The sequence below is a fragment of the Lepisma saccharinum genome, chromosome 13, assembly GCF_977018435.1.
Source record: "Lepisma saccharinum chromosome 13, izLepSacc3.1, whole genome shotgun sequence".
Lineage (NCBI taxonomy): Eukaryota > Metazoa > Arthropoda > Insecta > Zygentoma > Lepismatidae > Lepisma > Lepisma saccharinum.
In genome coordinates, this window is record NC_139241.1 from 86,086,443 (window position 1) to 86,112,991 (window position 26,549).

General features: G+C 38.4%; 1 protein-coding gene across 2 annotated transcripts in view; it reads left to right on the top strand.

Moving 5' to 3' along the window:
• Nucleotides 1-23,917, top strand: part of LOC145997499 (uncharacterized) — a 72,524-nt gene extending 48,607 nt beyond the window's left edge. The window contains exons 4-13 of one of the 2 annotated variants that reach the window (XM_083134616.1): nucleotides 4,266-4,503; nucleotides 6,684-6,797; nucleotides 12,153-12,279; nucleotides 13,412-13,530; nucleotides 15,400-15,516; nucleotides 16,301-16,429; nucleotides 19,622-19,684; nucleotides 20,659-20,885; nucleotides 23,454-23,495; nucleotides 23,719-23,917. In XM_083134616.1, coding sequence (XP_082990742.1) covers nucleotides 4,266-4,503; nucleotides 6,684-6,797; nucleotides 12,153-12,279; nucleotides 13,412-13,530; nucleotides 15,400-15,516; nucleotides 16,301-16,429; nucleotides 19,622-19,684; nucleotides 20,659-20,882 — 1,131 coding nt within the window. In that variant the 3' untranslated portion in view covers nucleotides 20,883-20,885; nucleotides 23,454-23,495; nucleotides 23,719-23,917. The remainder of the gene's footprint in view (nucleotides 1-4,265; nucleotides 4,504-6,683; nucleotides 6,798-12,152; nucleotides 12,280-13,411; nucleotides 13,531-15,399; nucleotides 15,517-16,300; nucleotides 16,430-19,621; nucleotides 19,685-20,658; nucleotides 20,886-23,453; nucleotides 23,496-23,718) is intronic. The other variant, XM_083134617.1, reaches the window with a different exon arrangement.
• The last annotated feature ends 2,632 nt before the right edge of the window (nucleotides 23,918-26,549 follow it).

Here is a 26,549-nt window from a genome sequence, read left to right on the forward strand (position 1 = left end):
GCGGGGGGCAAGGGAGGTAGAGGTATAAATCTTCCTTTTCCTTGGGCCGGCCGTTTCTACCTGGAAACTGGTCAGGCGGTGGAAGAGCAAGCTAGGGTATCCAGCCAGCTTTTCCCGCGGATCACACCGATGGACGAGAAGCGCGTGGAAAAGAGACTGTTGCATATGAACTGTGGCTTTAACAAGACAATAAATATTGTGATTTGAATATAATTCGAAATGTCAGATTGATTGATCTATCTCTGCTAGACTAGCTACTCCTCAGTGCACGTCACTGAGCAGTTGTGATAAGAAAAGTGTGGCCTGATAGCTCCCCCCCCCCCCCCATTTAAGTAAGTTTCTTATACAGCAGGGGTAAGCTTTGGTTAAATGCACATTGGCCAGAAGTAATCACAAATGAAGAAGTGTGTATAGGAGCATCAGAGGATCAGATTAGAAACTAGATAAAATAAGCAAGTGGAATTGAATAGGCTGAGCAGCCCTAGAGAGCGGCAAATCGGACAAACGAAATGCTTGCACACCGCACAGAAGTGACAGAGGAAAAAGAAAAAAGGGGGGAACCTCCTGAAAGAACCCGCCTCCCCCTCCACCCGCATACATTCAATGGTATGCGTTTGATGCCCTGACGTCAATTTCCTCCGAATTTTGGTTCCTCCCTTGTTTTCTTTTGTGCTCAATTTATATAACTATTAGTTACAATGAGGCACGTATCTAGAAATATGTTTCGGGGGGATAATAATAATGTTTAATTTAAAATAATTATATTAAAACAAAGTAATACTAATTACAATACATAAATTAATATTGTATTTTTATTATACGAATAGCTTACCTGTAGTTAAGTTCGGAATAATTTACATAAAAACAAGCGACCTGGCAATGAAATTAATGTCAAATAGATGAATAATTGAATATTTATGGAATAACAAAAATGATGTTACATGTAGTTGGAGAAAAGTAAGTTTCTGATTAATATTTTATGCAGATTATTTTGAGTAGTGTACATAAATCTTCTTTGTAATGTCATTCAAAGCCGTATGATCCCAATATAATCCTTCCCTTCTAAAAAGTTCAGAGGAAATTAATAACTATCGATTATGCAACAAATGCTAATATTTTCATTACTTAATTTTAGTACTAAGGAAGTCTTTCGGGGGGTCCGAACTCCTGGACCCCCCTCCTAAATACGTCCTTCAAGTCCTTTAAAGCCGTATGATCCCAATATAATCCTTGTCTTCCAATAAGTTCAGAGGAAATTATACAACAAATGCTCAACGAGTATATTTTCATTATTTAATTTTCGTACTTAATAAGTCTTTCGGGTGGGAAGGGGGGTTCGGACCCCCTAAATACGTCCTTCCTGTTCTTCAAAGCCGTATGATCCTAATATAATCCTTGTCTTCCGATAAGTTCAGTGGAAATTTTACAACAAAGGCTAAACGAACATATTTTTCATTATTTAATTTTAGTACTTGATAAGTCTTTCGGAGGGGTGTGGGTCCGGACACCCCCTAAATACGTCCTTGGTTACAATATAATCCAATAATACAGTGTAACACAATGATATAAATGAAAACAATATAATGTCTTGTAACGAGTGCACTCACGGTTCCCGAAATGACGTGTCATTCATACCCCGGCACGGGGCCAAACGTCGTTATGTGTACGGGAAACCAGTCGTGACTTTTACTTACGGTCCAGGTTTTCAAGTTCGGTACTGAGACGGTCGTTTATTGTCGTACTATTGCGAGGCGGAGATAAATACCTTGAAATGTTACACTGTTTTGTTTACCTTTGATATGTAGATTCGAACAATCATAACACACTAATAGCATAATATCCGATACCTGAAAAACATCAAATAACAACACTGACGGACGGTAAAAAATGAATCTATATTGTAACAACAAAAAAATATTGCAATCAACAACTGTTTACATAGCCTCCTCAAACTCTCACTCATTCACTCTATCTCTCTTTCAAACATCTTAGGTATTTTTACATGTGAAGTATAGATACAAATCATGGATCTCATTAACATATCATTCCTTTTTAGTTTTAAACCTTTATGTGAATTTAGGGTATTTGTCTGCCAGCTCCTGTGCTCTTTTAAATTAATTTATGTGCCAGCCCTTGGAAAGCGGGTATCTAAGGCAATTGGGTCGGCGTGGTTAAATCTTTCGTTCGAATGAACGTATGCACGACATTTAACACGTTTCTCGGACGGGGGTAATACACATAAGCCTCTCTCGTCCAATGAGGACAACTACACCATTACATAGTGATGCAACACTTAATCGGCTCCAGCTGCCGAAATACACAAATCAATCGTCGGCGCGAGCAAAAGTTACCTTAATAACCACTATGCAACAAATAATACTACTTCACGCGCACGACCTTGCAATATAAAATACGCTTTCCACAATTAAAAAGGACTCACCAGTCAACTATTGACAAATTAAATGGCGCGTTGGGGCGGTCGGTTACACAAAAAATGGAGCACACTTTGACAATTTACACTAAATATTAAAGTAATGAAATGGAGCTTTTAACCCTGAATGCAGACAATTAAATTAGAACATCTGAACATGAAATGACCTTTTTTTATAACAATAGGTTATAAAACTATCAGACACGGAAGTTAGGTTCGGGGTTCCTGAGTCACTTTGCAAATAAGTGAGACTTCGGCGTTAACAGTACGGTGTTCATACTAACAATGCACGTTTACATGGACATAGACCCTTTGAAGAATACTGTACCGGACTCTGGTACATTGCGTGGTCATTCATCTCTCCTGCACGCGGGACTTGCACACGGTTCCTTTGTGGCGAAATTGTTCTCCGAGGTCGATCGCGACGAAGAATGATTGCGGTTCGGGCGTTCCTCTTGTCACTAGCGTCGGGTGTACGTGGTCACGCGCCGGTCCGGAATCTCTATAGTGTCGGGCATCAATTGGACGCCGATCTGCAATCATTTCTCTCTGGTAACGGGCTTCGATTGGGCGTCGATCTGGAGTCGTCCTTCTCTCTCTCTCTCTCTCTGGTAACGGGCTTCGGTTGGAACGTCGATCTGGAAACGTCCTTCGGGCTTTGGGCAGTGGTTGGCTTTGATGTCGTCTTTGGCGCTGGCTGGCTGGCTTCACCGGATGGTAGCGGCGCATCGTTGCGGGTGACGGGGAGGCGACGGCCCCGCTTCTCTATCTCCTTTAGCCCTCCATTATTATGTAGTCCACGCTTGGCAAAAACAAATCACCGCGTAATCTTCACCAAAATAAGTCGCACACTGGTAATTCTCTATCTGCAATTCGCTCACGGTATGTAAGAAAACAAAGTCCACGGACAAAAAACAATAATCACGCGAGAGTGTAGCGCGGAGATGCTCTCTCTATGAAATCCGGGTAAAAACTGTGTCTGGAATCGTAGTACTGCATATTTATAAGAGATTCAAATTCGTCCGTTGAAAAACACGCTAAAGTGGCTTGGCTTCGGTTTCCGAGGAGATGGAAATGACCTATGTCCATTGTCTTGAAACGCGGTCACCCGCGCGTCCTCGATCCTAGCAGGCTTGGGCTCCAGCTGATTTTCCTGGTCATCCGTGAAGAATGGGTTCGCCCACCTGCTGTGACTTCTAGCCCGGTCTCGACGAAAATAATACTTCCTTTTCTCCGTGTTGGTGCAAATATGTCATCATCTAAGCAATGACGGTTCGGCTGTCACTCAGGAAAAAACCGTCTCCCAACTCCCGACGTCTGGCTCGGATATAAATTTATCCACAAAATAAATCAAACCTCACACTTTTATATTTGAACATAAAATGAATCGATAAACAAAAATAATGTACATCGAACTGCGTTTCACATGTCACTAGATACCGTGACAGTGTGTGGCATGAGATGTTAAGTCTGCGTAATTACGATTTGTTCTGGTATTCAGACCATGAGATGAAAATTTAGACGTTCGACATGTTCTAGTATCCAGAACAGACCTTTATTGAAATTGTAAAGATAAATTTGTCACTATTTTATATTATAAGTTTAATGTGGATGTTCCGATTATTAATATTTATGAGTTGGTTAAAGCTTTTGTTTAGTGTAAGTTAATATTTGGGCTACTTTAAACACGATGTTTATTATGTATATTTTTTTATGATTTCGTTGTCTTAAATAGTTTGTGTTGAGGAAATAGTGTTTTGTGTAATTAGTGAGCGAGTGTATACGCCGCATAGAAGTAGTAAAATCTGAATTCGTTGTCTGTTCTCACGCACAGAGCGAGAATGCCTGCAGGCTGTTCTCGTACGGGGGCTGCGGGGGAAATGCCAACAACTTCATGACTTTGGATGAGTGCGAGAGGGCGTGCGTCCCCGGAAGGAACGTCCCAGAGGAGCCCCAGAGCACGGAGGCCAGCCAGGAGGCCACCCAGCTGCCTGATGACTACGTGCCCCAGCCCCCAGTGCCTGCGGAGGTGCCTATCGGGGACACTGGTTCTACAGAAAACACTGGGCCAGGTAGGTTGTCAGAAATATTTGTGGGGACAGTGTAAAATTTACGAAATAGTAATAACAACAATAATAAGTGTTGATACAATCAATTTAAACATTATATTATTATTATTAGGCTACTAAGCCGATACTGCAGGGGGGCAGCCCACTGGCAATGCCGTCAGCCCCCTTGACATTAGATAAAACTATTTTATAAATTTTGTTTGCAGTGAAGAGTGAAAATGTAGACAGAAGATATTATTTTGCTCACAACTTGGTGAAGGATAAATTCACAGAACATGAACAGCATCTTGTAAGTAGCGGCAGGTATATAGAGGGTTACCAGACGTCCGGTTTTTCCCCAACCTACATTTTGAGCGTCACATAATATTAATTGGGAAAATACATGTTTTAGTTACACAAAGAGAAATCATGCAAGTTACAAGTCTATGTACTACACTTCCAAACTCAATAATGGCATTTATTTTGATTGAGTCATTATCCAAAAAGAAAATATGAGTTTCTACTAGAACAAAAACTGAAGCAATTAATGAACAAAGTTTTAGGACCACATTCTGTTGATGTCACTGTTCAGTCTCTGAGTGGAATATCTTGCATTGGGATTTATACTGATGGAACAAGGTGTTTCCAATTCTTAAATCAGGGCATAAAGAGAACAAAGCTATTGAACTAAAAACTACCCTAGATGAAGCTTTTGGAACCATTTCAATTTATGGCAATTATGCTGAATATTTGTTTGCCATTCCAGATCATAATGAGATAATACTTTTATTACCAGCAGCATAACGAAGTCATGAGAGGAATATTTTTTTTTCAAAAAGTCTGTAAAATATTTTGTACTGGGGTTCAGTATAATTTTAGATAGTTTGTTGGTTTGACTGTTCAGTGTCTCATAAATATATTTTGACCAAACCTGAAATTTTAATAGGCTTCTCTAAGAAGTATCAGTTAGAACATGATTACAAGTTTGGAAATTTTGCATTTAAGAATTCATTAAGAATTTTTTTTTTTTTAAATCTGAAAACTGCAAATTTTAAATTACTTTCTAACAGGTTCTGGAAATGTGTATTACTTATTGTGAATGTTTTGTGTCCTACATTTTGACTTAAAGTCCTACACTTTGGGACATTATGTCCTACATTTCCTTTATAGCGATCTGGTAACCCTATATATAGGAGTTTCTAAAGACTTTAGAAATGGGGGAGCTTCTTTATCTGTTCCTTTGCTGCCCCTGTTGCTGCCTCCCATTTACACAGATATCTAAGACTTTGACGACGTCATCCACATCTGCGTCAAAGGTCAACAGCTCCCAAGTTTTGGGAACGGAGGGAGTTTTAGTGCTTCTGCTGGGGGTGGAATGTACGATAGGCTACGCACTATGATCGAACATTGGGCATCAAAAGTGGTATAGAGCGTGAAGTAAGGGATGACGCCAGTAGCAGACAATTAACACTTCAAGAGATGTTTTAGAACATACAGAAAAAACTGTAGAGTGCGTGTGATATTTCTAAATTTTATAATGGACCCCCCCCCACACACATAATTTACCTTCATTTAATACTGTTATACTTTTGAAAAATGCACTTTGTTTACAAAGCTGCCCTCCCTGATAACCCACGAGCCCCCCCACCCCTTTCTGGAGATGAAGTCTAGGATACTTGCTTGCGATACTGTCCAATACTTACTAACATCAAGTGTTTCTTTTTATTGTTTTTGTTATTTAATGTTGAGGTGCTGAACGATAGGATGGAATCGATGGAGGGACAGTGTCAGAGAACGTCCAACCTGTTGGCACTCTGCCATGGAGGTCAGCATTGAGTGCTTCATGAAGCTTTCATGGAGTCTAATTATTGTGTATATATTGCAAAATTCAAATTTCTCATTTATTTTATACCAGTATTATGTAACAAATGGATTTTCCAGTTAAATAATAACTATTTTATTTATATTCTGCTGTAATGCTTGATTATTTTAAAGCTAAACTGTAGCACATTGATGCACATAATTAACACTTCAGTATTTGTAACAACTTTTAAATGTTTCAATTTTGTGAGAATCTGCAAAATTCCTAAATCCTTTGAGACACTTTAGTCGTGGATCAGATCCTTTTCCACTCGCCTGTTTGTTCACCCCTTTTAGGCCCAGTGATTTTTCTTGTTCCTTATTCTTGCTGTCAATTCCAACAGGTGAATCAGACAACGGAGCCTGCAGCGGTTCCCGGTACATGAAGCATTACTACGAACTGGGCTGCAAACCCGTATTTGAAGGTGATAACAACTGCCCCAGCCGATTTGATTGCCGTGAGTATGATCACTTCTTTAATTTAATATTTAATAAGACAGCTGGGTTCTGTGACTGCGTTGAGGGATTGATAGGCCTGTGAGATATGACTGAAAGTAATATGGAACATGCCAGTAAAGAGTGTTGGGAAAGTTTCTGTAGTTCCGTTTCTAGGATCTTACAGATACGACGACGCATATGTTAACAATAACAACTATTTATTACTGCCAAAACGGTAAGATACAAAATTGTACAAATTTCTATGACGTCTTCACTTCGAGACCGTCATTCTACCGGGATACCCACAGACTATTCAATCCCGCGTAAAGTGAGCATAGTTGCCAGTCCGCAACATTCCCCCCTTTGCGAACATTACGCGCTAACAATAGTATTTCTACTTTTACACATACACTAGCTAATACTAAATTATTTTACATGTATATGCCCTTACATATTTTCTTCATTTTTGATTTAGTCACATTTTTAGTTAGTATATCAGCTTCTAGATTTTCTGAATTTACATGTTGGAGATACACATTCCCATTTGCTACATCCAGTTTTACAAAATTATATTTTCTATTTATATATTTAGTTCTTGCCTTTACATTGTTACTTGAGATCCAATCAATTGCTGATTTACTATCAGTTTTAACAATCACTGGTCTATTTACAAAATTTCCAACATCTAATTCTGATATTAAACTTATGACCCATTTTATATCACACAAACCTTCACATAATGCAATCAATTCTGCCTCACAAGTAGATAAAGCAACCAAATTCTGTAATTTGCTTTTCCAGCTGATGACTGAGGTTCCAACCTTGACAAGATAGCCAGTACGAGATTTTGCTTCTACTGCTGTACTCCAACTTGCATCCGTGCATAATTCAAGTTTACCACCTTCACTTGAAAAATTTAATGCATAATTGCACGTACCTTTCAAATATCTATATACTCTTTTTACTGCTGCTAGATGTATTTCCCTTGGATCTTTACTATACCTTGACAATTGACTCACACAAAAAGCTATATCTGGTCTTGACCCTACAGATAAATACATAAGTGAGCCTAACATTTGTAAGTACTTTGTTTTATCAACTGGTTTTGACTCTTCAAAATTATGCAAATCTTGGTTCAAATCACCTGGTGTTTTCACTGGATTACAATCATGAAGTTCATACTTCTTTAATATTTTTGAAATATAACCCTTTTGTGACAACTGATAACCTTCTTCAGTTACAATTATATCCATACCCAAAAATGAACTTAAGCTATTATTCTCTTGAATTACAAAATATTTCTGAATTATTTGCATTATCTTATCTATGCTTTCATTATTTGGACCTACTACCAAAAAGTCATCAACATATACTCCTATGTACAAAAGTTCTTGTCCTGTCAGTTTATAGATACAAGGATCACTTTCCAGTCTTTTGAAACCTATTTTGGTGAGAACTTCGTTCAGTTTCTCATTCCAACAAAGACCTGTAATTTACCTTTGTAATTTACAAACTTTGTTTTTATGCCTATCTTCCATGAACCCTTCTGGTTGTTCCATGTATATTTCTTCCCTTAAATTACCATATAAATATGCAGTTTTTAAATCATAGAGTTTTACTTTCATTTTGTAATGTGCTCCCACAGTTAACAATACACGTACTGATTCCATTCTTATTACTGGTGAAAACGAACTCTCATAATCAAGGCCTTCTCTCTGTCCGCAACCAACTGCCACCAATCTTGCTTTTCTTTTGTATATTGTCCCATCCATGTTCTCCTTTGTATTAAATACCTATTTGCTTCTTACAACCTTCATGTTCTCCTCTCTGGGAACTAATGTCCAAACATTATGTGATTCCAATGCTTGCATCTCTTCGTTCATTGCAATCTTCCAATTTTCACTGTACGCTGAACTCATAGCTTCATCGAAGGTTTGTGGTACGACATCTTGTGCAAAATTTGTTTGTTCTCTTGCTTTTATCCTCTCAGATCTTTTCACACCTAGACTTTTAAGTTGATCTTCATTTCTTTTCAAATTTTCTTTGTGTCTTGTTTTTAACACTTCGTTTGTTTCTCCTTTCTTCCGTCCACTTCTTTTGGCTCCACTGTCTTCTATGGTTAACTCATCTGTTTGTATTTCTTCTGGTAGATCTTCAGGTGTTAAGTCAAGAAATATGTCCGGTCCTCTTTCTTCTACCTTCGATTCATGCAAATGGACATTGCTGTTCTCATATTGCGTACTTTCCCTGTCTTCATCATGTTTATACTTCAAGTTGTTGGATTCTAGTTGCTCTTCCAAATTACAATTCATCAGTAAGCCTCCACAGTTTCTTTCATCGAACACAACACTTCTAGCTTCATGTATTTGTTTCGTTTTGGGGTTGTACAGCCTGTATGCTTTCCTTTTTCTGGAATACCCAACAAATATTTCCTTTTCTCCCTTTGGTTGAAATTTACTTCTACACTTCTTCGGAATGTATCTGTTGCCACACATCCATATACTTTCATATGTTTTACTGTAGGCTTCCTTCCCGTCCATTTTTCCATTGCAGTTTTTTGTGCCACCATCCTTGGTAGGTATACAATTTTTGATGTACGCTGCCGTTGCAACCGCTTCAGCCCAAAATTCTATGGGTAACCTTGCATCAATTAACATTGTTCTTCCCATATCTAGTAGTGACCTGTTTGCTCTCTCAGCAATACCATTACTTTGTGGACTGTATGGAACAGTTAACTGGTGATCAATACCTTCTTTGTTAAACAACTCTTGAAATTTACTGTTAAAAAACTCAGTACCATTGTCTGACCTTACACTTTTTATACAATTGTTAGCTTCCTTTTCATATTGGCTTTTAAATTTTACAAAGTAATCAAAAGCTTCATCTTTAGTTTTGAGAAAGTATACAAACACCCTTCTACTGTAAGTATCTACAATAACATACATGTATTTAGCACCCCCCAATGACTCTTTTTCTACAGGTCCACATAAATCCATGTGTATCAAATCTAGTGGTTTCTCCTTTGTTTAAAAGGAAGTTGTACAATTTTTCCTTTTGTACATGCATCACACAATTCTAATTTTTCTGAAGTTTGCTTAAAATCTAAATCACTGTCCTTCATTTTATTTAAATATTTTTCATTCAAGTGACCTAATCTTCTGTGCCACATGTATTTTTCATTGTTTACATTAGTTTCAATACTTAAGCATGCATCCTTACAATGACTTACATCTGATCTTACATACGTTTGTAACATGTACATACGATTCTTTTCCTGTGCTTCTGCCACTAACATGCCATTTTTGTCAATTATCCTTGCACTATTTTTGGAAAACAACACTTCATTATCATGATTCACCAAACCTCTAACTGACAATAAATTCAAACGCAAATCAGGTACATATAATACATCATAAATACACACATCGTGAAGTTGGCCATCATTTGTGACTGTTGATACCTTAATGTCACCTTGCACTTTGGCCTCCATCGATTTTCCTTCCTCCGCAAGTTGCACTTCACTTTGCACTTCTCTTCTATTTATCAGCCAGTCTTCTTTATTTGTCATGTGAGATGTACAACCAGAATCTATACACCATACCTGCACTTCTCTTCTGTCTTCCTGCATGTCGTATACACTGTAAGCAGCTTCCATGTTGTCTTCGCATGTGAATCCCGTCTGTTTCATTTTTCCCTTCGGTGTTTTCGAAGATGTAGATGCAGATGTAGACGTAGAAGGTCTCCTAACTTGAGCTTTCCCACCTTCTTTATTACGCCAACATTCTTTCGAAAAATGTCCTACTTTTCCACACGTCCAGCATCTTCGCACAGCTTCTTTATTTTTCCAATATTTCTTATCTCGTGCCTTGTATGCCTGTTCGGATTTTTCATTGTAGTCCATTTTATGCAACCTAACCTCTTCTTCTTTTAAGGTATCTTGCACTTCTTCGATTGTCGCACCCCTTTGTGCTCGTAATACTGCTGCGACGTTTTCATACTTTTGATGAACACCCCGTACAATATGATACACTACTTCTCGTGTCGTAATTGGTTGACCCAATGCAGCACTTTTTGACATTATGTTTCGTGCTCTCAAAACATATTTGTCAACACTTTCCTTCTCACCCATTTTTATGTTCTTCATTTCCACACCTATATCTATTATTTTGTCCTGTGTGTTTCCCGTGTGAATGCGTTTAAGTTCATCCCACACTGTTTTTGCACATGTCTCGTTAATGAACAGTCCAGCCTGGTCGGGCGATAAAGTAACAACTATGACACCAAAAGCTTCGTCATTTTTCTTTTCCCAAACAATTCTAGCTTTTTCTTCTGTTGGTTCATCATTCAATATTGCATCCTTGTACAATCCCTTACTTCGCAGCACTGCACTTACCTTTAGTGCCCAGACATGATAGTTGCCATTGTTCAGTAATTCTATCTTACTCACGTCCACCATTCTGCTAACCACGCTCTGCTACCACTGTAGTTCCGTTTCTAGGATCTTACAGATACGACGACGCATATGTTAACAATAACAACTATTTATTACTGCCAAAACGGTAAGATACAAAATTGTACAAATTTCTATGACGTCTTCACCTCGAGACCGTCATTCTACCGGGATACCCACAGACTATTCAATCCCGCGTAAAGTGAGCATAGTTGCCAGTCCGCAACAGTTTCTTTCTAAAAGTAACTGAGTTGCAATTACATTTAACTCATTGTAAGCAGTAACTTGGTTACATTTACTGCTACTTGAGAAGTAACTGAAAATTTATTGCAAACAAATTACACATAATTGATGATGCGTATATGAAGACTTGCAGTCCTCCTCCGCGGTCTAACGTGCTGTGCTTTGGGCTCAGACTGAGGGCAGCATGCGTTCGAGTCTGCCTGGGTTCTCAGCCTGTGCATAGAGCCTGTAGCAACCCACCATCGTGAGGAAATTGGGTAGCTACGAGTGAGTAGTGTAACCCGGTCTCGGAAATCTTCTACATGTACAACGGCTGGGGGTTCGACGTGCTGACCCCACGTCACCCCACTTTTGGTTGAAGATATCCACACCTCTAGGTAGGATCGTGGGAGCAAGGCTGGCAGTCGGGAGATAGGTCAAGGCCTTTTCGAGGGCTGTCGAGCCATGGGTTATTATTATTATGAAGACTTGCATGTGTATTTTTTCTGTTTGTTTCTGCCATATAAGTCTACAAGTCTGGAACAAGGCGTCAGCTTTGCTTGAATGATCACTTATTTTATTTTACCCTATCTTTATACATGCATATAGACCTTAAACACTTTCTGTTGTAATTATAAAACTACATAAAACTATGGCTCTGGTTATTACGTATGACAACATATTTTTGCTTGTTTCTTTGCAGAAGAATTCCAAAACAGGGATGCCAGCAAATGCTACCATGACGGGAAGGCATATGAAGTGGATTCCGAATTGGAAACAGACCCCAAATGCTTAGCAGCATGTCGTTGCACCAAGGGATATGACGGAAAGTAAGAACTAATGGATGTAGATGTACTGATGACTTTTGTGTTGAATAAGTGGATATACTTGTAAAATAATCTTCATGAAGAAGGCTGGTTGGCCATTTACTTACAACAGATTGTGAATTAATGGTTGGGGGATACCACTCCCCTTACCCCCTGGCAACAGAGATAAATTTCATCCCTGCCAGGGTTGATTTTATAATGCAAACAACCCTCTTTCCCAAATGTAATCTTGATCGTGTTTAATGGCTCCAAACCTCTTCCATTTGCTTTTTGGTAATACTTTTGCACGAATTTTACAAGGTGAGATAAAGTTGCTTTCTCTAAATGTACTTTTAGTTTTCATACTTGTTCATGAATAAACACATTTACAGCTTTACTGTTCAGCACACACAGTGAAATAATAATAATAATAATAATAATAATAATAATGCATGTTCAACCTTGTAATTCCTCTGCCAACTGAGTGACTCGGGTTTCACTTGATTTTCCACTGTCCTTGTTTTACCTGTGTGAAATTATCTCTGTCAGTGTCACCACAACAGGATCTGCTGCGTGAAATTGGGTTTCAAAGGCAACAGATTCTGTGGCAGACAAAGCCAGCAGGTAAAACAACAAGAGCAAAAAATCAGGCAAAACCAAGTGTGGCTTGGTACCTCAGTTGGTAGAGCAATGGCACCTTGTGTGTGTGAAAAATGATAATGATGTCATTTTTTTTGCAACCTCACAATAATTGTTTCATAATATATTGTGTTACAAATAAACTGTATATTTTGATAGTTTGATTAATTTGAAAATAGAAATCTGTATGTACGTAATGAAAAAGGATATTGCAATTGTCTGCATAATTGACATATTCAGAAATAAATATTTTATTAATTGAAACTTTTAAACAGTATTGCACTAAGTTTCGTATGGAAAAGATCTGAGTTTCTGTAAGTTTATCTGATTTTTATACAATCATGTATCGTAATCAAAGGTTGTTTTTTTTTTCTAAAACTTGGAGGCATGGCTCCTCTTTAGTGTTGCCGCTGCTTTAAAGGTATCAGAAGTGGGTTACGTTACTTTACATATGTTACATTCTATTTAATTTGCCCTGTGCAACAATACACTTACTAAATGTTCTCCTTTGTATCAGAGTTGGATTCACGTGTGCTTCAGTCGAATGCCCCGAATTGTTTATGGGACCCCTGGAGGACTCTTCCTGCGTCAGGCAATACACTCCAGACCTTTGCTGCTCCACGGACACTCTCTGCCGTAAGTACCCCTGCCACTCAAAGCAGGATAGAGTGTTCGATATAATCCTTTATAATCCATGCCATGCTGAATAGTGTGTTAGGATGGGACTTAAGGGTAATGGTGCCACTTGTCATATTATTTGACATGCAAGTCAAACAAAAGCAGAAGTTTGACAACTTCAAATTTGTGGAAATTTCTATTTGTTTATAAAATGTTCCTTTGTTACATAAAAATAGTGGCCGCGGTGGCTCAGTCGGTAACGTGTCTAACTACCATGCTAAAGGTCCCGGGTTCGATCCCCGGCCGGTTCAAATACGGGAACTTTTCTAACATTGGAAGCGGCCCCGGTGCCCACCCAGCATCGAATGACATGGGTACCTGGGGGAAACCCTGGGGGGTAAAGGCGGTCAGGGGCATGATGCTGATCACATCACCCCCACTCGCGACTGGATCAAGAAAGTGTGGGGCGTTACCCCCACACCCCATATAAGCCTTCATGGTGTGGTGCTAAGCACAGGGGAGCACTTTACTTTTTATTTTTTTTTTACATAAAAATTGTACCAGGATTTCCTTTCCCTTCATGTAGCAACACTGCCTCCGTCAAGCACGGCACACATGGTAATCAAGGGGTCCCTGGTTCGATACCAAGTGGAGGCACATAGTGATTCAGATCCCACTTGAAACTGTAGGTCCATTCCCGATTAGCCTTACTGTGCATAAAGTGAACTTAAACACCAAATCAACCAACCAACCAAGCATGGCACAGAAAGCAGGATGGCAAGTGAGGTCACCCTTACACCATGGTTCGCAGAAGTATCTGTGTGGAGAAATAGAGAGGAGGAGACAGAAAGGAGGGAATGAAGTAACACTCTTAAAAAAAAAAAAAGGTAAAGTGTTCCCCTGTGCATAGCACCACGCCATGAAGGTGTATAGGGGGTGTGGGGGTAACGCCCTACACTTTCTTGATCCGGTCGTGAGTGGGGTGATGTGATCAGCATCACGCCCCTGACCGCCTTTACCCCCCAGGGTTTCCCCCAGGTACCCATGTTATTCGACGCTATGTGTGTGCCGGGGCCGCTTCCACCGTTAGAAAAGTTCCCGGATTTGAACCGGCCGGGGATCGAACCCGGGACCTTTAGCATGATAGTCAGACGCGTTACCGACTGAGCCACCGCGGCCACTCTTTATTATTTATATATTCCAATGATTCCAAGTACAGCATTTGCCCAGCCCCCCAACCACCACCCGGCAGTGCCACTTGACAACAGGAAGCAGATGATGCAAACAGGATGCGCATGCCAGTGCCACTGAATGGGAGAAACTGCAACTACCGCCGCCCGGGAACAAACAAAGCAGTGACGTGGTACCATCTGCGCTTCAAACGCCGTACCCTTTTGTGAATGAAGACAGTGGATCTTCGAAATTAATAGGATTTAACCATTAAATTGTGCAATGCGGAAGTGCAAAATTTCAAAAGTGGTTAGGCGAACCTTTAAGAAAAACATAGTTGGTAGAGCATCTGGCTACCACAAGAAGGACCCAGGTCCAAATCCCGGGCAGGTGATCTGGACTAGGATTTTTTCCAGTCATTTTTCTGTTTCTGCGTGACTCTGAGGCCCACCCTGTCTCATAAATGGGTACCTGGGGGGCAAAGGCAGCTGGGTGTGATGCTGATCATATCATTCCAACTATGGTCAAGATCAAGAATATGTGGAGCTCTACTTCCACATCACCCCATATGCCTTCATGGCATGTGTGCACACACAGGGTACCTTTACCTTTACGTACTAACAATAGAAAATAACAAAGAATAGCAACATAAACTAAAATTATATGCAATAAAGTAACTTACATATATGCACCAAGTAATTTGTTATTCTTTTGCAGCCCCAAACACCACAGAGGCCTTCAAATGTGAGTACGAGGGGAAGACGTATTTAGAGGGAGAGAGAATGGATGTTAAGGAAGCCTGCAAGGAGTGCTATTGCCAGAAAGGATTTGATGGCAAGTATATGTTTCAATATATCTGCTTAAAAGATTGTAATTCTCTGCACTAACTTTGTCATTCCTTTCAGTATATTAATTTGCTAGTGCATCTTTCATTCCTGAGATGTGGATTATTATTAAACTGAGGTTGAAATGTCACAATTTTAGATGTTATTTTACAATAAATTCTGACTTGGTCAGCATTTTCAGTGGAATAATATGTGTATGTAAAAAAAATGGCGTAAAAAATGAGTTTTAAGTCTACTTCATGTGGACAGGACCTACAATTTGAAGTGGGAACCCAGCACCCATTGATTACAAGGTGACAACACCATCGGGGAGGTCATGAAGTAGACATGTTGATATTTGGCTTAATTCTGATTAAGGTAACTAAAAATTCATTTTGACGTACTAATTTTGTAGTAATAAAAATAACATCAAGGTAATAGAATAATAGAAATTGCCAGGTTTATTGGATACCAGAAATGTTAGTATAGATGATGGAGTGTGTTCCATGAGTATGAATTTAATACTTGTTTCTAATGTAATGCATTTGTAATATAATGTTGAATGTAGTTTATATTTGAGCACAGTTTCAGATCTGAGGATAGCAGTGACACTAATTGCAATACAGGTGAATTGAAATGTATTTCTTTTGTTGGCTCTTTTCTACAATCAGAGGAACAATGTCAATTTCCATGCTGACGAAGGCACTTGCCACAAGTGCAAAAATGTCTTCAGAAAATAAAAACTTCAAACAACTATTAAGGTTGTCATGGTTACTTAACATTAACTTTTGCAGGTCGAATTACCGAACCCTGGTGCACCAATATCGCATGCAATATTGACATCCACCACACTGACGACATCCAGAGAGGGTGTGTGCCCATCTACTTTGAGACTGGTTGCTGCCCGATAGAAATGCTGTGTCGTAAGTATAAGGCTCTTAAAGGAATAAGTCACATTCTGTCAAAATGGCTGCAAGTATTGAACAGATTTCTGCTCATGTTGCAGTTGTGGGCAGATCTCTAGCCTGATAGTTTATTATAATTGTCATTAATAAAGGAGACTCCCATGTGCTTTTTGTGGAGAATTAAATCCACTGGTCTTCAACTTTTTTTAAAAAAGTTCTCATATTTTTATAACAGCAGTGTTTTGTGCAATGTTATGTTAACCTTATGATTTGCCATATGCAATATTTTAATCAAATTATGTAGAAATTTCAGCAAAAAATGCAAGCTTGACCAGGACGAATCCAAATTATGTCCAATAAATACAGGGTGATTCAGAACAAATGGTGCAAAATAAGATCTTATTTTTTCCGATATGAGATGACACACCATACTGACTACATTGACATGAAATGAAAATACAGTAACAATTAGATATAGTGAAAACACATTTCTTCAAATTTACAGGAGAAATGACGGGAAAGAACTTATGGAATTGAGTTCCTGTGGACGTTTGGAAGCTGGGAATAGTGTTTTTTCCATTCATGCTATTATTCAGTCGCTAAATAATGTCATTTTCGACATTAATGTATCTCCATTGCACGATAGCTCGTGCCACCATTACCGTCGACTACATGAATCAAATGTTCCATGCCTTCGAATATGTAACCCCCTGTCAGTGTAGCAACCACACGGTAGTTTTACCAGATGACGTGTGAGCGTTTTTTTTTCAATTTAATTTTCTATGTTTGCCTAACCTAACTGAACCTAACCTAACCTTCCGTGAATGGTTTGTGGATAAATTTTCACTTAAAAACCTTTTGTGAATAGTATGTGCATAATTTTTTGGTTCATAAGTTTGGAAACACTGCATATCAGCTGACGATAGACAACGTGAGTCAAGATTTAGCAACGACCATATAGCAACAACCAATAAATACTTGTAATGTGAAACATAATCCCAAGTTGAAAAATGTTCCGCTATGCATATAAGGTAAGTACAAATGTAAATAATTCGGAAATAAATGAGTTAAATGTGTTTTCACTATATCTAACTGGTACCAAAAATACAATTATCCAAGTTTCTTACCTCGTCATTACAAGTGTTCACGTGGCAGACATCAAGATAGTATTAAAGTTCTCCCCAGACACATCCCAGCATATCCTCAGGAATAGAGTCCAATGATTGAGAGTGTAGTGCCTAGTTCTTGAAGATTTTGTGGCATAGGAGGCAGATACACTGTGTCCTTGATGTATCACATAAAGAAGAAATCGCTGTACTGTCACGATAGATCCTGTACAATCAAATTTCAAAAAGCAAATTGTTGAGAGACTCTGCCACCAGTGCTCCTAACGGTGCTTAGCTACACAACCTCACACAAACAAAACTTATGACCTTAAATCATGACCTTGCACCTTTATTTCCTTCTGTGATGGGTCTTTCTTTTTGCACCATTACTTCTGAACCATGGTGTACATTTTTCTCTCTTGTGGTGAATACTATCATAGTTTTTTGTTGCACTTCAATTTATCTAATTAAACTGCTACCTGATACTCAAAATTCTATAAATAAATATTTGAAGCGTACAATTTTTAGGAAGGTGCTATCTTAGTTATCATTCGTCCAGCCCAATATTACACACTGAACTACGTGGATCGATTTGGCTTGCTCGCAGGAGACAAAGGACTCAAATTGCCTGAGTGCACAAATCTGGGTTAACGTAATATTATTGAGAAAAGGGGGAATTGTCTAGTTCCTCCTCCCAACAAAATTACGTACGCCCAAAAGATCCCAGATAGATGATCTTTTTCACACTAGATTATTCTACGTCGACGGCTTATTTACAGAACAGTAATAACTTTAGTATTTTCTTTGATTCATTAAAAGTTATACTCAAAATTAACAAGCTTTTATTAATGAATAATTTTCCTATGTAAAAATAAGAACAGCGACTTGACCAGTACAAACAAAGTTCAAATTCTTAAAGACCCTGAATAGAACAATTCAACGAACACATTTTAATGGAGTCAATATTGTTCACAATTTACCCGTAAGTGGACCTCAATTACAATTTACTCTCCCGTTCCCTTATTTTTGAAGATTTCTTATTTCTGTTCTTTTCTATACTGCCTATAATAAATAGAAATGTATTCTTCCCAAATTTAACTTCTATGCATTCACGCACCTGCTCCCCCTCCCAATTCTTCATTCAAGGAAATCATAAGTATTAAAACCCAATATATATATGGATACAATCCTAACAATCATACACACACTATTGAGGTAGTGCCGAAAGAAGTCACTGATAGATTATTTATAAAAATGTTATGTAATAATCCAGCCGGTTCGGAGTAGAGAGACAAAAAAAAATATTGATCACTGCTTGATTTCTTTTTTGTAGTAAGGAAGTCAATTAAAGTTACTCATGAATCTAGAACAACTATTAAATCTCTTGTCACTAAACATCTCGTGTTAGCGAGTTACAAAAACTGAATTATACAAAAGCCCCATATTGACCTCCTTCCTTCCCTTATGTAACATGGCAGAATCCAGATCGACTTGGAAGATATGGCAACTCAAACGTATAACGTCAGCTAAAATGCCATGCCAATTATGTAACGAAGGGGAGGTAAAAAGGTCGGGTGCTTGATGCGCGAACTAGTTGATATACCTGAAGTCTCTCTGCTCCGGCTGGCGTCTAATCCTGGTCTGTACTAGGTCTCTACTCTGTCGGAACTGTGTCTGTCTCTCGTTCACTGAGTTCCCAGCGCTGCCCGGTCGACAAGTATATTTACGCATGCGCGAAGTTACCTCTCGAGGCAGCGAGCGCCCTCTATCGAGAAGGCAGCGCAACTTGACAAAGTTACGTAATAATCAGTGACTTATTTGGGCGAGTGGAATACTTCACTCTCATATATCAAGAGGAGAGTGAAGCTGTGGCAGGATGATATTTATATAATCTATATCAACCGTCACACTCTGCATTAAGCATTATGACTGGATATTAAGAAAGCAATCACTTAAAGTTGGGAAAAACCCTTTCAAAATTAATTACCAAAAAAGTGTTTCTCAACAGGCCAGGTTTAAAGAATGTAACTGTTCTTTAGTCTAGAGCAATTAGTTAATAAATTACTACAATACAGTTGACATTTGATCTGCTCTCTTTTCGCAGCTGGTGAGAATGACAGGGTTGTGCCAAGGGACGATTTGGGTGGAAATTCCTCAACAGGAGAAGGTACGTCTTTCAAAAGTACTACAAAAGTTTTTGTATTTATATTGATTAATTACAATGGCTTACTTGTTTGTTGAAGTCCACTTTATACTCAAATGGGCTAAGAGCCATTCCATGTGAAAGTGGACAAACAAGGTTAATTTATTTTTATCCAAAGCATCACTTATGAAATGAAATTAAAGGCAAAACTATGCAGCATTTGGAATTTTTAATACAAAGATTAGATTTGAGGCTTTTAAATGACATATTGTAGAAGTAGGATTTTGTGTGTGTGGTGTTTCAACTTAATTTAGTTTCATTATGAACTAAATTCATTCTAATTTCATTCTAATTGTCTCATTTATTGTTCTTATATCTTAAGCTCAGAAGTACCTTACTTCCTTTCTGAAACAAATCTGACTTTGAAGAATCTATTTATGATAATTTCCATAGCCTTTGCATTGTTCCATGATCCTACAAAGTAAATAATGTGCATGGTGTCACACCCTTCACAGGCCAAAAATGTTTATAAAAATAGTATGTAGTAATATTTTTAGAAACTAAAAACATAGAAATGTCGAGTAAAGTTTGCTTTGTGAAAAGAAAAGAAAATTGTTTCAGTAAACTCACAGAGTTCTCTGAAAGTCTGAGGAAGTTGTATTTTCTGTAGCTGAAAATTGAGATGGGAGGAGAAGAATATTCTGAAATTAAATAACTTTTATCAAGGAAAATGAAATTCCATGAATTGATACAGCTACATATTTGAAGGTGCTAAGAAAATTATTAAAAAATGAATGTAAATTTGTCTGAACGTCACACCAGTCACAATGGAATTGCCCCTAATCAGGAAATGAACCTAGGAGTAGTTATCAGAATGCTACAGCGACAGCTCCTCTGCCAAAAATGTAGTTCTGCTACAGCTACACTTAATGGGGAAAAGGAACAATGGATAAGGTTCAAGTAAGATTGCACGCTAAGTGTTTGTTCTCTACTTGCAGGGGAATGTGTATTTGGGTCGTTGCGGTTCCGTCCTGGAGACAAGCTTTCCAAGAAACAGAGCTGCGTGGAGTGCGAGTGTTCGGTGCCGCCACAGTTAACCTGCGTACGGAGAAGGTGTCCCAGTCCTCCGAGTGACGGCAACTGCACGCCAAGATTCAGCGCAGAGGAATGTTGCCCTGAGTATGACTGCACCGGCCAACCACTCATTGTCAATAATTCCTAAAAGGCAAGAACAAGCTACTACTACTGTTGTCAATTGCACTCTACTGTGTCTCTCGGAAATCTACTGAAATGCAATGGTTTCCTATTGAATATCTTCAGTAGGCCTAATTTCATGTACAATAGAAGAACTACAAGTGAAATATTTTCCTCAGTATTACATGTAATATTGTATGTAGTGTGTCTAGCTCCACATGTTGGCTGTAAATATAACTTTTCATTCTCCTGATTAACAATTTGTTATTATATCTTTTTTGAAAATCAGTAGATGTTTCACTGCTTTGTTTGTTCCCGGGCAGTGGTAGTTGCAATTTCTCCAGTTTGGCAGTACTGGCATGTGTGTCCTTGTTTGCATTGTCTGCTTTCTGTTGTCATGTGGTGGTGGTTGGGGGGCTGGGTCGTGCTGCTCGGTGCGGTGCAGTTCCTATTCCCCGTGTGGCTGGAGGGGGGTCGGGTATGCACACCGCATGTTTTCCTTTTCAGGTCAGGGATCTTCTTGAGGTCGGGTGTGCCTGTTCATTGTCCAGGTTCAGTGCTGGTTTCTGTTGGATGATAGCATGGGTTTCTTTTACATTGTTTTTTGTGACAGACAATCCCAATACCACAACACCTACATTGACAGAAACATCTGCACTATCCAAGAAAGGATTAATGACCATGTAAAAGAAGCCAAAAAAGACACACCAAAATCAGGCCTTTCTCAACACCTCCACTCCACAAACCACACCATCGCCTCTGTATCCATACTTCACCCAACCGGCTCTGTCATAGAAAACACTGTCAAAGAAACCCATGCTATCATCCAACAGAAACCAGCACTGAACCTGGTATCCCTGATATGATATGTGCAGAAAAGTAACTAAAAGTAACATAATTTTGTTATTATTATGTGAAAAGTAACTGTTACTTGTGAACTCCTTAGAAGTAACTTACTTCCAAAAACTGATTCATGATTCTGCATTAGAAAAAAGAATGGGACACTTCACTTAATACTAGGCTCCATACATACAAGACATGGACGTCTTCAGCAGTCCATGCCATAACCTTTCAAGAGATTTGTCAGATTCAGAAGTTAATAAAATAGTTCTCTGACAGAGCATGATCAAAAAATTCCAGGCACAATAGACTGAATCGAGTATTCATTACAGTGACAGATTTTACTTTACTACATCTTGTGAAAGTAATTTCTAACACCAAGACTGTGCAACTATACTTTACACTGAATATAGTCTATACAATATGTGAAGGATGAGTAGACTATTACTCAATTTAAATTTAATTTCATGTCCTCAACGATCAACTGGGTTTCCAAAATATAATATAGCTTACGTTGCAAGAATTAAAAGAACACAATTTATCCTCCTTAAACTATTATTTCATCTCAAAGAATCTCATTTGCGACATTTAACGCAAGACATTTAACTCAATCTTCCTACATTACAAAAATGAATGTAAATCAACAATTTTAAAAATATTGACATTGATATAGCGTTCTTGATCTCAGTGGTTTCCTGTTAATTTTATAAACATGTGTACAATATAAATAAAGTAAAGACGGGTATTGGTGAATGTAGAAGACAGTCACGACTGTCAAGGCAAAACCAGGATGTTTGCTCACCTAACCTACCCTTAGCAAATAGTATCTTTCCACAACTCACCTGGTTGATAACCCAAGAGAAGCTTTCCATCATTCGTCGCCTGGAAATCTTCAAATAGTACCGCTCTTATTATCACATAACACACTGAATGCCTGAAATGTGACTTTTAATAACCACTAACGAATAAAAACCAATAAATAGGGTGACCTTAAGATTTTGACCCAAAATCGGGACATCCCAAGGAGGTCAGTTTACACCCCTCCCCCAAATGCTGAAAACTTGGTTAGGCCAAATAATTAAAGTGTTATTATTATCTCCGATTGTCAAATGGTATTAATTATTATTATCTCGGTACAGTGTTTCTGGTCCTTTCTGAACATCCTTTGATGTTGGTCCTACGCTGAAGTTCAGTAGTGCCAGAAGTATTTATCAGAAGAACCAACCATTCATAAAACTCCCCACATATCTGGCACACAACGTGAGATTTGTCTTTTGGGTTTGTGTCAAGATGCAGGAATGTAAATTCAAGTTGCTGGTCTGTATTGAAACTAAATGTACGTTTCTTTGCCATGCTTATTCATTCACAAAGCAATACAACTTTAACAGTAAACTGCTGTCTTCTCCACTTCAATGGTACATTTTGATTACTATCAAGTGCTTGAAACACAGTCCAGTTGTATTGCCACGGTGTTGCCATGACGCTAGTTCAAAAAAATTCCATCAACATTTTTTTTAGTATGAAATATCTCTCAAATTTAGATTTGATCTTTAAACTGACTCTACTTTAATAAACACATCTCTGAAATGGGACGTATGGTCACCCTACCGATAAAGAATTGTACTCTGCTCTGAGCTATTACAACTATTTCATCACTTATATTGTGTAGTGTGTCACAATTGTCTCACAATACTTTTATGATGAATGAGGTATTGTATAAATACACTATTAAAGTTTTCTTTTTATGTTTGTTTTTCAGGAAGATGTTGATGACTGGAAGAGAGATCAGAGCTTACTTCAGGTAACTACGTTTTAAATAAGCAACTGTAACTCTCTTCAGGTATTTAGTAATGAAATTTAGTTAGTTAAACACTTAGTTTTCTGTTTAAACACTAAGAAACAAAATTCACAAAATACAATGCAAAAACTATTTTAAAAAAAACTGAATTTTGTAAGCAGGTTGTGGAAATCAATTCATGTCATAAAACGTAGAAACATTTAACCCAGTTGGCTTCTCTTTGCAGGTCCCAGATGGTGGCACGTTCTGTAGAAGAAAAGGTTATGTTGTGTGATCGTACCTGAATTGTAGAAATCAAGTATAGTTGGTCCTCACTGTGCATAGATTGCACTTGCTTCTCCCTTTGTATTGTCTTACTGTGTGCTTTTGTTTCTGGAATAATGCTAAGCATAATAAACTTTAAGTATTAACAAAATGTTTTCACTAAAGTATCATATTTGCAGGAACATACTGCATCTAGAAACATAAGCATCATTACCCACTGTGTCTGGAAGTATATTTGGGGAAGGGTCCTCGTACATTAATTGAGTGCCTGGTATGAGACAAGTGGCTAGAGACATCTATGCCAACAGCACCAAACCTGACCTGTCTAACCTACTCATGTATGCATCTAATAGAAATAAACCTAACCTATTCACATGGTTCTGCACTGTGGCCGTGCGATCTAAGTCGTCAGGCTTTGGGTTCAGGCTACGTGGAGGTTTGAGTCTCCTGGGAGAAGCGTAACAACTTTTCTCCTGAGATGTTGACTTGTGTATGGGACTGTGGCCGGCCACCCACCATCATGAGGGAATTGGTAAGTTGTATGATTGATTAGCGTAACCATATCATGGAAACCTACGACGACGACTGGGGATTCATCATGCTGACCACAAGTCACCCCCCCGTAACTGGTGAGAGTGAATGTGGGAGTGAGGGTTCTCCATATAATAAACATGATTTGTTGGGGTGATCATAATACTTTGACCCCAAAATGAGACATCCCAAGGAGGTCAGGTTTCCCCCCCCCCTTTTCCTGAAATTCGGTTAGGCTTAATTGTAAAATAATTGTTATTATTAGCATATTATTATTTATTTAAGTATGGATCAATAATAAATGAAATAACTATGATCTCCTGTTTTTAAAATATATTAATTATTGTAATCTCTGTATGACTTACATAGTGTTTGTGTTCCCTTCTGATCAACTTTGACATTAGTCCTACGTTGAAGTTGAGGAATGCCAGAAATATTCATCAGAACAGCTTTATTTGGTGTCAAGATGCAGGAATTTAAATTATTATTGCAGGTCCATATTGAAACTACATGTACGCTTCTTGGTCATGCTTATTCACTGATCCACCAATAAAGGAACATACAAAAAATACAACCTTCAATGCGAGCTAACTTAAACAGTAAACTGCTGTCTGCTCTAATGTTCTTGACGATAAGATAATGGAACATTGTGATTGTTATGAATAGCTTGAAATGCAGATCAAATTCAGTCAATAATTTTCTTATCATGAAATGTCTCTCAAATTTAGACTTGGTATTCAAGCTTACTCCTAGACTTACATAAAACGGGACAAATAGTGCTTTTAACCCTTAACCAGGCAACCAGTGTCTATCAGACACTGTTTCTTATATTTTTTATCACATACTCCAAACGACACTTCCTGCGATCCTGATATTTTTTGACTTACGTTCACTTACGTAAACGGGCAAGCAGTGTCTGTCGGACACAGTGTACCATTGGTATGTAAAGAAGTCTACTTGGATATGTATTAACAAATTTTTAATAAAAAATAAAGTATTTAATAAGACCACATAAAAATATTATTAACACTAAACTTGAACAAATGAAAAATATATGAGCAAATAGAACAATTTCCTCACACTACCTTCCGGCCTAACATTTTTCATACACAATTACGATGATGATGATGATGAATACAAGAATTATGGACATAAGAATGATGATTAGGTTAAATATCATGTTACTCGCTTGATTCCACAGCGATGAAACACAAAAATCTCCCATTAGAAGGCAAGATCCATTTAAAACAATGCAGTGTCTGACAGATACTGCTTGCCCGGACACGTTACAGAAATAGCTTGCCCGGATAAGGGTTAAATAATATCGACGGAGCGACTGGGATGCCCCTCTGAAATGGGACTGTCCCGGTCAAAACAGGATGTATGGCCACCCTTTGATTTGTGGAACAACAGTGTAAGTTAAAAGGAATCTATTATTTGAGTTGGTTATGAAAGCACCTCTAAGACGGAAGTGACAAACCACGTCGCAAGCAAACTTTCCTTCCAGAATGACACAACTAGAGCACATGCTTTCTTAGCACAGGGCATGGTCATCCATATGTAGTGAATGAATTTTTGTGGACTGGAGGGCAATGGCGACTCGTGGCTTTTCTTAGGTGTAGGAAGTTATGATCAACAAACCAAAAGAGTGAACAAAGAAAAGACTTTGAAAATGTGTTCAATTAAACAGGCACGCGTATCACTTGTACTGTCCACTGTATTTAGAAAGCAACCCTATACCTAAGGGGGCCATGCCCTTCTAACAATAAAATATTTACATGCGATCCTAAAAATACGTATGAAAATATAACTGACAATTTTTCAGATTATGAAAGAATTTCGATTTTTCTCTTGCGTTTTGTAAGGGTAGGGGGGTCTATGGGGAGTTTTAATTTTTTCCCAACTCTGCAATTGTATGTCCAGCTGCAACACTACCATAGCGTCGTTGTCGCATCTAATACTCCACCAGTATTTTGAATCTTCCCCCACTAAAAGAATAAAAAAATCCAGAGTATGGGCCTAGTTAGCTTGCCACTTGTTTCAATAACAACCTCCAACTTTTGAGTGAACCAAGCTGGTTCGACCACAGATATAATGTATATACGTCTATCTTTGGTTCGACGTTCGTGGGGTCCTCCCTGGCTGTTGTCTTGTGTATTGAGGACAGCGTTGCCAACCTCCTGATAAGAAGAATTGCTGCCTCAACTCTTAAATTATGTAGTTTTAAGTTCAATATATGCAGTTATTTTGGAGCTGTGGAAC